The 13,878-nt window shown below is 48.5% G+C and overlaps 1 protein-coding gene across 1 annotated transcript; it reads left to right on the top strand.

Annotated features, from left to right (window-relative positions):
* Positions 1 to 11,088: 11,088 nt before the first annotated feature.
* LOC120497636 (interleukin-20-like) lies at positions 11,089 to 12,652 on the top strand. The gene is made up of 5 exons (XM_039699381.1): positions 11,089 to 11,247; positions 11,338 to 11,403; positions 11,806 to 11,958; positions 12,337 to 12,411; positions 12,575 to 12,652. The coding sequence occupies exons 1-5, from the start codon at positions 11,089 to 11,091 to the stop codon at positions 12,650 to 12,652; spliced, it is 531 nt and encodes a 176-aa protein (XP_039555315.1).
* Positions 12,653 to 13,878: the final 1,226 nt, after the last annotated feature.

The raw sequence follows: 13,878 nt of genomic DNA on the forward strand, positions 1-13,878 counted from the left end.
CCTGTGGGGGTTTCATTGTCCCCGGAGGGGTTTCACCATCTCTGGAGGGGTTTCATCACCTCTGAAGGGGTTTCCCCGTCCCTGGAGGGGTTTCACCATCTCTGGGGGTGTCCAAGGAATGCTTGGACATGGCATTCAGTGCTCTGGTCTGGTGACAAGGCAGGGGTCTGTCACAGGTTGGACTGATGATCTCAGAGGTCTTTTCCAGCCTCAGTGATTTGTGGTTCTGTGATTTTCTGCACCATCTATTCTAGACGTAACTTGGAGTATCCCCTCTATTTCCAGGCTGTCACGGTGGTGTTGTTCTTTCTCTCCTTTTCAGAAATTCCCCATTTCTCACCCCTCCAGATCTGGACGATCTGCTGCCAGTGATGCTCGTGGGGGAAGTAGGGACTTGGTGGCCTTTCTTTCACCCTGTGTTAGAAGTGATGGCAGTGCTCTCTCAGCAGCCCAGTGCTGATGACTAACAGTTCCTGATGAAGCACCAAGTGCTCCGCTCTCTGTTTTTTTCAAGATTTTTTCCTGCTGGCGAGGCGTGACGTTGGATATTTCAAATATGGAAACCTGGTCAGAACTCGTGGCGTGACTCACGTCGACTGCAACAGGTAAATCCCAAATTGCTCTTTGGAAATTTAACCAATGTCACCGGTTTGTCTTGTCCAGAAATGGGTTATTAATCAGGAATTGGTGTCATTGGACGTTGATATGACTGATAATGTGACACAGAGAGAGCGTTACATAAGACGTTCTTAGAAGGTCCAGAATTTCCACGTGATCTAAATTAAGCTGGAACTGTCTGGAATTGCCACATGAAAGAATCAAGAGATGGAGACATTCCCCCCTCTGCAGATTCAATTTTGGTGATAAACTTAACTGAGAAATATTTGGAGTTTTTAATCACACACATAAACCTCCCAATATCTGCAATTCTGTTGCAGCCTATGGCAGAGATTGAATAATATCCAAATTTAATATCCCCCCTGGAATTCCAGGGTGCCCTCTGCCAACGTGGAAGAGCAAGCTGTGCTTTATTCCCTATTTTCCATGGTTTTGCCATTTTAAGCCCCTCTCTGAGGTGTTTGAGGAGTCCTGGGTGAGGTCAGTGATGCTGCCATCATCCTCATGCAGCTTTTCCCACTCCACAAAGCAAACAGAGGTGTTGTTCTGTTTTTATCTCTTTTATTTCTCCTGAAATCAGCTGCTGACAGGGATTTTATTATGCTCACAGCACTGTCATTAGAGAAACCAACGGGATCTTGGCACTGGAGTCTCAGGAGTGGGGGCTGTGTGCTCCAAGTGAGGTTTTCTCAGGTGAGTTTCTTTGCAGATAACTATAAAGTGTAAAAGTATGCAAAAAAAACCCTCCAAAACCTGAATATATAATCAGTTGGCCCAAATATCACTTGCACTGCCTTTTTTTTGTTGGTTTTTGAGTGTTCTACAGAAGCAATTTTGAGCAACTCCCGCCTGAGCAGCTCATTGCACAAGTGCTGCTTTGAGGAGTTTCTTTTTTCTAGTTCTGGTATTACTTGGGTGGGGGCGAGGGTGGGAGCGTGTGGATCTTCTGGAGAATATCGACTTTGTCATGATTTATCACCAAAACTCTGACCAATAACACCAACCCAGCCTATTTATAGTGCTGAGGGGTCATAAGACAGAAACTCCTTATCACGGTTTGAGAAACCAGATGAGCCCAAGCTGCTGCTCGGAAGCTTCAGGGTGAATTTCAGAGCCAGCTTCACTCACTTTCCACAGCAGCACCAGGCCCTGCAGCCAACACTGGCCTGGCGACCCCCACTGTGGGGTTTTGGGGTGGTTTTTGTGAGGAGAGGGTTTGGAAATCCTGGGTTTTCTTTGTCACTCCACAAAGTGTGGATCAGCCCTGGCCGGGTGGGGATGGTGGATGCAGCATCCCCAGAGCTGCCAGGGGATTTTCCACGTGGTCCCACTGTGTCTTTCTGCTCCAAAAGCTTTGCTGTGGTTTTTTGATTTAAAAAAAATGATCCACCTGATGAGCTTTTTGGAGGTTTCAGAGAGAACAGGTGATCCAACCTCCTTCTCCTGACAGATATCTTAATATGGAGACCCAAAATAAATAATGGAATCATAGAGTGCTGTGGGTTGGAAAGGACTGTAAAGATCATTTCTTTCTAAGCCCCTGCTGTGGAGGCAGAAGTTGAGTTATAAAAGCAGCAGAGTTCAACTGAAATCTCCTTGAGCTTCTTCAACAATTTCTCTGGGATTTATCTTTCTGAGGAAGATTTACTTCCTTAACAGCATCAGGCATTTATGTCTCTGTTTGGTTATTGTTCTCCCTGTGGCTTTTGAGGACTGTAACTAGGAAGTGGAAGATGAAGTTGAATGGTGGAAAACCCCTCTCACTGTTTAAAAATAAGAAGACCAAAAAAAAAAAAATAGAAGAAAAAACAAGATCTGAAGCAAACTTCCTCTGCTGTCGGGAAAGGAGGGAACTTCATCCCTGCCCCTCAGCAGTGTCCAGCAGTGTCTGCTGAAAATACAACGTGAAATCAAGAGCCAAAATCCTCACAGTGCCCCTGATTTATTTTGATGGCCAAAAGGGATTGTGCAGGGAGGAAATGCTCTGCATTTCCAGAGATTTCAGTGTCCTCTGAGGTCAGGGGACAGAAGGCCAAGCTGGTGTTCCCCATGTGTGCCAGGATCAGGCAGAGCTATCCAGGGGAACAAGAGAAGCTTCTGGAAAAATCAACCTTGAACCTTGTGCCAGAGCATGATTTTCCAGGAATTTACACCTAGAGGCAATCAAACAGTGCCCAACTTTTCTGGTGGTGGTTTTTTTTTGGATTTTTTTTGGTTTTTTGTTTTGTTTTGTTTTGGTTTTTTTTTTGTTGTTTGTTTTTTGTTTGGTTTGGTTTTTTTTTAAATCAAATCAGGCAGGAATCGGTGGAGCCCAGCGGCTGTGACGTACCAGCCCCTGCTTGTCCCTGACTGCCCATCTCTGTGCCCTGGGGCCAGAGCTGGAGCAGAACTCCCCAGACTCACGTGCATCCATCCCGAAACCAGCCTTGGCTCCCTGGGGTTGTGAAATTGAGAGGGGCAATATTAACCCAAAACCGAAACCCGGCGCCGCGAGCCGGTTGCGTACAGAGCCAACAGCGAATTTACTGAAACACAGCTTTCAGTTTTGGTGAAAGCTGAACCTGGCTGGCTATTGGAGTGATTCATTTGCTCCCTGGATTGTTCAAAAACGGAGCTGATAGCAGCCAGCTCTCAGTTTCTCCTTTATTAGGTGTCATTTATTCCCTGCACTGTCAGCACATTTCACCCTCGGGGCAAACCCAGGGGCTGTGGGGGACTGTCCCATCCATTGGCTGCACCAGGCTTCCAAACCTGCTTTTCCACCAAAAGATACTTTTGGGAATATGCTTTAGGGGTGGTTATGGGGTTGATCGTTGGACTAGGTGATCTGGAAAGCCTCCTCCAGCCTGGGTGATTCTGCATTTCTGTGAAGTGCCCTGTGCGGCTTCTGCTGTCACAGCAGCTTTGGATCTCCAGGAATGAGGATGGGAGGAAGAGGAGTGATGGGCCTGGGGAACAGGAGAGATGGTGACGGCTTTGGGGAAAGGAGCGATGGATTTGGGGAATAGGAGTGATGGGTTTGGGGAATAGGAGTGATGGATTTGGGGAATAGGAGTGATGGATTTGGGGAATAGGAGTGATATGGGCGATGGGTTTGGGGAATGGGAGTGATGGGTTTGGGGAATAGGATTGATGGGTTTGGGGAATAGGAGTGATGGCTTTGGGGAATAGGAGTGATGTGTGATGAGTTTGGGGAATAGCAGAGCTGGATTTGGGGATTAGAAGTGATGGGTTTGGGGAATAGGAGTCATGGGTGGTGGGTTTGGGGAATGGGAGTGATGGGTTTGGGGAATGGGAGTGATGGGTTTGGGGAATGGGAGTGATGGATTTGGGGAATAGGAGTAATGGATTTGGGGAATAGGAGTGATATGGGTGATGGGTTTGGGGAATAGGAGTGATGGGTTTGGGGAATGGGAGTGATGGGTTTGGGGAATAGGAGTGATGGGTTTGGGGAATGGGAGTGATGGGTTTGGGGAATAGGAGTGATGGGTTTGGGGAATAGGAGTCGTGGGTGGTGGGTTTGGGGAATGGGAGTGATGGGTCTGGGGAATAGGAGAGCTGGTGGTGGGTTTGGGAATCCCAGCAGAGCCTGGCCCAGAGCCCAGTGCTGGTCCCAGTGGTGTTGGTGCTGCTGGTGGCACCGCTCTTGGAATGTGATGGATGATTCCCTCCCCTTTGTGGGCAGCTCCTGAGCTGTTGCAGTTTTGGATGAGAATTTCCCGAGGGTAATTTGATTCTCCAGTTGGTCCCTGAACTGGGCAGGGGTGAGCTGGGCTTGCATGGGCTGCTCCTTGGCATCACTGAGAGCATGAACAGCCTGGCTTTGGGCACAGGGGCACTTTGGGTGGACTCACATGGACACAAAGGTGGCAGCTGAAACCCAAGTGCTGGATAGTTGAAAAATAAAAGCTTTTTGAGCTGAATTATTTAACTCTAAAAGCCTGAAATACGCATTTCCCTGTGGGGAAGATGCCATTTATGATAACCAAAATATGAGTTCACATTTTGCCAGAGCAGGGGAAACAATTATCTAACCTTCCACACCCCCCAGTCTGGTGACTAAATGAATTTTCTGCAGAACAGCTGTTGATGCTCGAGATCCTCCACCACGCTTTTCCTCTTCCTCAAAGGTGAATCTTAGAAGAGGAGGGGGGAAAAAAAAAGAACATTTCCTTTTATTTTTAAATTTTTTTTTTTTGCAATTTCTTTCCACTTTCAGAGTGAAATCTTGTCTCAGCAGTAGCAGCAGCAGCGCCATCAATGAGTCACAGGGCGAGTGTCACATCTGTGCTGGGCAGGAGGTGGCACAGGTGGTGGCATTGCTGGCACGTGTCCCTGACCTGGCCAAGGACATCCAGCCAGGACAGGGGGAGCCCAGGGTCACCCCCAGCACTGGGGTGATGCTCCCTGGGGGACCTGGCACTGTCCCATCCTGCTACACCCGGGGACACCCTGGGCTGGGCTGTTGGTATCTGATGATGGCAGGAAGAGCCAGAGGGACAACCATGGGTGATGCCCTAAATCAGGAGGATTCAGGCATTGTCTTGGGGTGACAGGCATTGTCCTGGATGAGGGACATTGTCTTGGATGAGGGACATAGTTTTGAGGTGAGGGACATTGTTTTGTGGTGAGGGACATTGTTTTGGGGTGAGGGACATTGTCTTGGATGAGGGACATAGTTTTGGGGTGAGGGACATTGTTTTGGGGTGAAGGACATTGTTTTGGATGAGGGACATTGTTTGGATGAGGGACATTCTTTTGGGGTGAGGGACACTGTCCCAGGCTCTCCAAAGGTCCCTGAGCCCCCAGAGCTGGGAAAGGAGCTGCTCTGCCCATCCTAAAGCTGCTGAGATCCCTGGGCAGTGTGAACCTCTCGGGAAGAACCCTGGAAAGCAGCTGAGCCTTTGCTCTGGATGTCTCTTGGAGCTCAGCTGAATAAATCCGCATTTCCCTGAGCCACGCTCAGCCTGTTGCTCCCTACGAGGCAGCACCAGTGTTTGATTTTCAGAATTATTCAGGGGGTTGTGGCTCAAAACGTGACTGAGGAGAGGGAACACGATGTGCCTCTCTGGCAGCACCTCCTCACTCAGTGTTTTCTGACTCATTTGTCGAGTTTACCGAGAAAAACAATTTTTTTTTTTTTACTTCTGTCAGCAGCACTGCAGAGCTGGGGCTGGGCGAGGGCAGGGCTGGAGCTGGCCCTGGCCAGGCTTTCTGCCCATAACGAGCTGTACTAATTAAGAGAGAAAAGAGCAGTCTGATCGTCAGGGCTGGCCGAGGGTGTTTCCATGACAGTGATGCCAGGCTCATGGAAAGAGTGACATTGGGGTGGCACCTGTAGGGTGCTGCCTGGCTCAGGAGGACAGTGCCACATTAGCACTCCTTCAGACGAGGTTTGGCTTTGGATTGGAGGGACGGGGATTTCTCGACAATTAAATATTGATTTTTAAGGAGCTGAGAACTGTGTTTCACCCTTTCCATTGACACCCAGCTACGCAGAGGGCAGGGCTGGCTCACAAATTACATCACTTCAGGTGTCACAGAAATTACTCCAGTGCAAAAAACCACATAGAAACATTTTCTTCTGCTGCTGAAAACAAAATTTGACAGGGGTTGTGGTGAGCTACAGCATTATCATGGCAGGTGTAACACCCCACAATGATTTTTGTGAGCTGGTTTTTGCAGCTCTTTTCCTGAAGGAGATCAGGAAGGGCTCCTGAGCCCAGATATTGTTGCTGGATGTTGTTATTAAGGCTCAATTCTTCCTTTCTGAAAATTTCTGGGAGCATTTCTCTCACGTTCTCTGGCGCTGGGGACCTGAGAAAAACCATTATCAGGCTCATATCTGAAATGATGGTTTACCTAAAGCTGCTGTGAAATAGGAGCGATGACAAAGAATGTCAAACCAAAGCTGGGCTGTTGAGTGTTATCAGAACTTCTTAGAGCACAAAAAGCGCCTTGAAAGGCACTATTGAAACTGCCTTATCACCCCCAGACACTTTACTGGAAACCTGATGTTAAACTGATCTGGGACCAGCCCTCGAGAGCGGGGCACCTTCGGATCACAACAGCTCAATGACAATTTCTTGAAGGACTTTTTTTTTTTTTTTTTAGGATGAAATGAATGGTTAGAAATGAATTATTGGGAATTAATTAAGCTGGGTGAGGAGTGCAGTAACTCCCAGTAACACCAGTGGGATGACTCCCAGTAACTCCCAGTGCACAGGGGATGGAGCAGGGCTGAGTTTCCCAATGCAGCCAGGCAGGGGTGAGTCAGTGTCTTGTCCCCTCGAGTGTCTGGTCCTTGTCACGCTCCAGGGCTCTCCAGGACCGTGCCCTGTGTTAGTCACTGCCCCAAGCCCTGTGTCTGCAGCAGCCTGGTGCTTTCTGCCACCCTGGAGATGTTTTGTCACCACAGCAGTGACAGTGACAGCAGTGCTGGGCAGGGCTGAGCATTGTCCTGGCTGTGGGTCTGCTGGTAGATAAAATCAACACTGAGAGATAAACAATGGGAAGGATTCCACTGATTGATGAATGGAAAAATGGCTTTTACGAATAAACTTTAGGTTTGCTGATAAATGAAATTGGATATTGAAAGATGAAAGAAACAATGGGGAAAAAACCCTAACTTCTATAAGAATTAAAAATTAAAAGGGAGGGTTGTACATGAGAGGGAAATCTCTGGTATCAGGTGTTTCGGGAAGTCTGTACCTCTCAAGTACTTCAGGCAATGGGAAAAGAGAGAGGAAAATATGGTTGGGAAACTGGGATAAAAAGGAGGCTGTACCTCTCAAGTACCTCAGCCAATGGGGAAAGAGAGAAGGGAAATTGGGATAAAAAGGAGACTGCAACCTCCAAAAATGTGAGAGACCCCAGGGAATGCCCCATGGCCTCTCCCTTTATTCGAATAAAGTAAAAGGACTCCTCTGTCTCCTTTTTGGACATAAACCTCTGATGTTTGTGGATTAATTCTCCTGACACAGCATTATTTTCCAGCTGCTCTGGGGATATTCCCTCTGATCCCAACTCATCCCCCTCTGTGCCTGTGTGATGTGGGATGTGCTGCTCGCCACGGGCTTTGCATAAATGATTTCTCAGATGAGTTAATGACACCCAGGGCTGAGTTTTAATTCCTGAGCACCAGGGCAGCTGGCTCACAACCCTCTCTGCTGCCTTTGCTTGTTATTTGGGCCATCACTACCCTTGGAGTGCCCTGTCACAACGTGCCTGCCATAAAATCCCGAGGGAGGGGCCCTCCCCCGTTAGCTGGAAGTGTTCCTGGGGAGAGGAGTGCCTTCCCTGCCCCATTCCCAGCCCTGAGTGCCCCAAAGGTTTAATTAACCGTGCCCAGAGTGCCTGCGGGAATCACTTCCCATTTTACTGAGCTCATCTGCAGTGTCACAGTGCTGTGTTTCAGAAATCCCTGCTCCTTCTTTCCCTCTTCCCAGAGCGAAAGGGGGATGATTTGCTGTTTTATTGAGGGTGTTTTCATGCTGCTGGAGCTGCTGGGTTGATGACAGCCTGGGGAGAGCCACGCTGGGGGGATCTGCTTCCATCTGGGTTTGGTCCAACGTGTGCTGATGGCTTCAAACTGCCAGAGGGCAGGGATGGATGGGATTTTGGGAAGAAATTCTGCCCTGTGAGGGTGGGAAGGCCCAGGCACAGGTGCCCAGAGCAGATGTGGCTGCCCCTGGATCACTGGAAGCGTCCAAGGCCAGGCTGGACAGGCTTGGAGCAGCCTGGGACAATGGGAGGTGTCCCTGCCTTGGGATGTGAGGTCCCTCCCAACCCGAACCATTCTGGGAACCCTGCTGGTTCCACCCCCTCTGCTCTGAAATGAGAGGCTTTTGGGCATCCCCCACGTCCAGCACTTGGGGTGCTCCACCACCACCACTTCACACCCAGTAAAACCCCAAAATGAAAATCTCTCTGGGTTGTTCCCCACCCCGGTGGGGTTTTCCTCCTTCTTGCCCTTGTGCTCAGGGTCCTGCTGTTTCTTTTGCTTTGCAGAAGGTTGGTGACAGGATAGAGAGGCTGAGGGACACATGCAGAGACCTGTACAAGGCCCTGGACCCCAATAATCCAACGTTTCCCTGCTGTTCCTGTATCATCCCAGCATCTCTCCTCCACCTCCCCCACAGCCACGTCTCCTCCTTGCCTTCTGGCACTTGGCTGACCCATCCTGGGCGTCAGTTCAGTTACCAAAAGGAAAAAAAACCGAAAAAAAGAAATCCTTTCATGTCATCTGCCATTTACATAATGAAGTAAGAACTCACTGCCTCTTCCATTGTTTCCTCACCCGGGCTGGGTGTGCACCGGGCTCCCGGGAATGCTGCCACTTCCTCTGCTTCCAGCAAAACTTTTGCTGCAATTCCAGGCAGCAGCAGGGATTTGGGGGAGGATTAACAGCCCAGATCCCTCCAACACCTCAGCCAGGGCAAATCCAACCTGCTGCAGCCTGGGCCCTGCCCTCTGGCTGATTTCCAGCGGGTGAGGGAGGCACGGTGGGCGCATCTGGGGCACTTCCAGCAACCCGTGTGCAACAGCCTGACTAGCCTGGGCAGAAAATCCATTTGCCTAGTGACAGATCTCCGCTCAAGACTGAGCTTGGTGATCAATAAATTCATTAGTCACCCAGCAGATCCGTGCAGGACAGCCCTGGCCCACAGGCACAAGGTACACCTGCACTGCAACAGGGACACGCCGGGGCTGCTGCTCCCAGCAGGAACCTGCTCCAGAGGCTGCCTCTGGCATTGGAGGGGTGACTTTGCCACCCCAGTGCCCTCCAAGTCCAGCTGACCATCCCTCCTGGTCCCAGAAACTGCAGGGAGTTTATTTAGCTGCACATTTTTGTTTGCAGACTGAATGAAGCTCTCTCCAAAGGGGCTGCAGGAATGTCCAAAACCAGCCTCGGAGCCAACAGCACAGGGGCCCAGGGTTTGCACCAGCACTGCCACATCCATGTGACAACGTGCCCCAGCTGACAAACCCTGGTGCCCTGGGGACAGCCTGGGGCTGAAATGCTGCGAGGAGAACGTGTCTGCTCCTTTTGCTCAGCAGGGAGAGCTCGTGGTGAGATGGTCACTGATGTCACAGTGCCACAGGGCTGGGGGGCTCGGGAAGGTGTCAGTGGAATTTCTGTCCTGCAGGGTGGCAGATTTGGACTGATCATCTGAATTTCCTCTGACCCTGGAAACCACTTCTGCCAGCAGGGTGGGAACTGGGTCCTCCAAAACCCCTGATCTTGTGTTTCTGTGCATGTCCAACACCGCAGACACAGGATGGAGAAGTGTCCAGGAACCGAGGAGCTTGGGGGCAGCATTTCTTGAATTTGGTAGTAGAATTCCTTGAATCAGGATTCCCTGAAAGTGGCAGAGGAAGGCCACTTGTGCCAGGACAATGGTGGAGAAAACCCTGGACTTGAGTTTCACCAGTTCCACCAGGTCCACTGCCAGAACTCCTGGAGTGTTGGGACCACTGGCATTGTGTGTGGGGATGCCCCTGAGCTTCCCCCATCCCAGCTGAGGGGAGCTGGGAACGGCCCCTCTCCAGGAGGGGATTGCCAGCATTGCTCCAGGCTGGGGCATTTTGGGGATGTGATTCCCAAGGATGGTCCCTAATTTTGGGATTTCACATCCCTCTTCCCAAAAGAAAACCCACGCAGTGATGCCAGAGTTCCCGCCTCCGTAGGTGAGGGAAACACCTGTGGGAGAGAGAGCTGGTCCCTTGCACGAGCTCATTAATTCAGCAAATTACAAAGGGAAATACGTGCTGGGAAAAGCAAGAAAAATCCCAAAAGTTAATCCAAGAGTTATTTCCTCCTGGTACCGGGATAAAAACGCCTCCTTTGGAGCTCTCCAGGCCAGATGTCGGTGAGAGAGGTGAGCCCACACCAAAGAGCAAGGTAAGAAACTGAATTTATCCTTTTGCTCTTTGTCCTTTTGGGGATTTCTTTGTGTTCCTATCTCTGAAATATTTTCTTTTAATTAATAACTTTAATTTTCAGTGCTAACAAAATTTGTGTTTGACTTATGCTGTTCCAGAGGGAAGCTGGTTTATTTTGGGATAAGAGTTTGGGATCTGTTACTTTCAGTCAGTTACCTCCTGTTGCTTCTGTGTCATTAGACTTAAAAATTTAATTTCACTGTATTTATTTTTCTGACAAGATCTTTTCAGAATAACTAATGTTATTAGTTATTACAGTCTAATGTTTATTTAGATGCATTTTTAACTGATATTTTATTTATTTTTCATTTTCTTTTTGAGCTCTTCAGTTAAATATTTGATATTTTCTCTTGCTCATGGGGAGCAAAAAGAAATGGGTAAGAGATAGTAATGAGTTTGGGGTTTTAAATACAGATGTACGAGTTTTAAATAAAATGTGTGTATTTTCATATGGATCACAGTTGTGCTATTTAGGAAAATAAGGAGGAATATTCTCTTCATGGGCAGGTCTCCCAGGCAGCTGACATGAGAGGATCCCCCCTGTTCCTCTGCTTCTTCTCTGTGTCCTGCTGGATGAATTTGATGCCGACAGCTGGGGACAAAATCTTCCACTTTGGAGCCTGCAGGGTTTCCATGAGCATGACAGAGATCAGGGCTGGCTTCATGGCAATTAAAGCCAATATTGTGAGTATTTCCCAGGCTCCTGGAGGGCTGGGGAGCCCCTGGAGCCGCTCTGGAGCAGCAGCTCCATGCCCATCTCCGTCCTCTCCGCAGCAATCCAGAGACCCCATCCGGACCCTGAGCATCCTGTCCCACCCTCACTCCCTCCACAAGGTTAAGGTAGGTGGCCCTGGCTGGGGAGCCCTTACAGGATCCAAAAGCAGGTGAATGTGACCTTGGGAAGTGCAATCTATCACAAATCAGTGATTTGCAGCTTTCTCACACCCCAAAGCCCAGGGCAGGAGCCACTGTCCATCAGCCTCTGATACCCAGCTGCAAAATCAGCTGGTTTCATTTTGTGAGACTTGCTGAGGATGGATCTCCTGGAAAATCAGCCTAAAATGATTTCCTATCTATTTTATCAGCTTCAATCAAGCACCACTGAAGAAGCTTTCTCTGAGTCAAACTGTCCTGCTGTGCTCAGCTACCATGAGTTTCCTGTCAGAGATGCTTTATCCTAGAGAGCGACTGCGGGTTACACCCCTTTGGAAGAACTTTTAATCATTAAATTAATTTTCTAAGTCTTCAGACAGGTGCTGCATCACTTATCAGCTCTTCACCTTCTACGTGGACAAGGTTTTCAAGCACTGCAGGACCGAGGACTCATTTGTGAACAGGAAAATCAGCAGCATTGCCAACTCCTTCCTCAGCACGAGGAGGAAGCTGGGGCAGTGTGTAAGTCCTGGCTTCTGCTCCAGAGTGCATCTCTTAATATTTAATCTATAAACTAACCTGGGAGATTAATAAAGCTGCAAAGTCTCTATTTATATAAATGGTTTGTAATGAGAATACAAAGTGTGTGATGTGAGGAATGTTCTGTCCACTGAGAGATTTTTTTATTTGCCCATTCAGCAAACTCCACTGTTGGTCCTGAAGGCCAAAATTTATCCTGTCCTTGTGTCTGTCAAGTGGGCTAAAGCCTGATTTAGGGACGTGCAGCCTTTCCCACAGTTTCACAGTGTCTCAGTCTATGATGCCCAGCAAAATCAGAAACTGAAATCTTATTTTAAAAAATAAAATACCCAGACTAATGAATTGATCTTGTTTTTCCAGCATGAGCAGAACAATTGCCTGTGTGGGGAGGAAGCCACGGAGAAATTCAAACAAATACTTGCAAACTATGAAGGGGTGAGTTGGTGACTGAGCCTGGTCACACACACTATTATTATTTATATATATTATAATATATATATAATATATATTATTATTAATGCAGATATTTAAATTCTCTATATGTTGGGTAGTACTGATGGTGCTGGCTTACAGCTCATTCTTTTAAATATCATTTCAGCTGAATGTCACATCTGCAGCCATGAAATCCCTGGGGGAGCTGGACATCCTCCTGGACTGGATGGAGAAATCTCGTTAGCGGGCGGTGTTAATTACCCACGGGCCGGGGCTGAGGAGCTGCAGGGGCTTTGCAGAGATGAGAGGGACAATAAATCACTGTATCAGTGCAGCTCCCCAGCAGTTCCAGCTGCATTCAGGCAAACATGGAAAGCTTTACCAGCCAGGGACATCAGCAGAATCTTCATTAAGACAAAAATAACGAGATTGATTAAATCAGCATCACCCTTACTGCTACCAAAGGAGGCTCCCAGGGAAAACGCACAAGTGTTTCTCTTGCTGGCAGACATAAGCTGTGATCATGTCATAAAATTCTTGTTTAAATTACAGATATTTTGCCTAGGGAATGTGGGGAAGGAGTGCTGAGAGCTGGCTGGGAGGGCTCTGCTGCAGCTGATGTTGCATAAACCTGGGCTCGGTCTCAGGGCTGCTGCCACTGATGGATCTGGCTGAAATGAGAAGTACAGTGTGGGAAATGCTTCCAAGAATAGGTCCTAGCAGGTATGTCAGGACTTAGAAATCTGTGTTTCCTTTTGAGATGATATTTTCTGCCTTATCAGTAAAAAAGTTTCTGTGCAAGATATGTGGTTGCTGAATAGAAAAAGGTTTTTGAGTGTATTGAGCAATTTACTGACACTCAGTAGTGAGTTTTGTGGAAATTGGTTGTGATGACCATAAATAAACCCAACTTGAAACTGTGCTGAGTCTGTTTGTCAAAATTCTGAGGAATTATATGATTCTTGCTGGTGAAACATTCTGAATTCTCTGTGGTGTCCTCCTACAGCAGATGGTGTCACTCCAGCATGCCAGGGCTGATGCATCCTTCCGGGCACGCCAGAAACACCAAACTCAGGCCTCAGTGCTGCTAAATCCCCTCAGTTTGTCCCCAAAACTGTGCATTATTTAGAGCTCTGGTGTGTTCTCTCCCATTCTGGGTGTTGCTGGTACCCTAAATCCCAGCTGGGGGACAGCACCAGGATTTCCCTGTGGCACAAGTGTCAGGCTGGGTGACATTTGGTCCCTTTCAAAGGAAAGATCTCTGACTGCTCCCTGTCCTCCCTCAGATATTTGCTGATGCCAAAGGAAAGCTTCTCAGGGCTTTGATTCTGTTAATTCACATTCCCATGGGTTTCATTTGTCCAGGTGTCAGGGCACGAACAGGAGAACACATCTCACCGTGCTCTGGCAGTGCTCAGGAGAGCTGATGGTTCAGCTCCATCACTCTGCTAGGAATGACAGGTGTCTGGA

The sequence above is a fragment of the Passer montanus genome, unplaced genomic scaffold (genome assembly GCF_014805655.1).
Source record: "Passer montanus isolate IOZ18808 unplaced genomic scaffold, ASM1480565v1 scaffold132, whole genome shotgun sequence".
Lineage (NCBI taxonomy): Eukaryota > Metazoa > Chordata > Aves > Passeriformes > Passeridae > Passer > Passer montanus.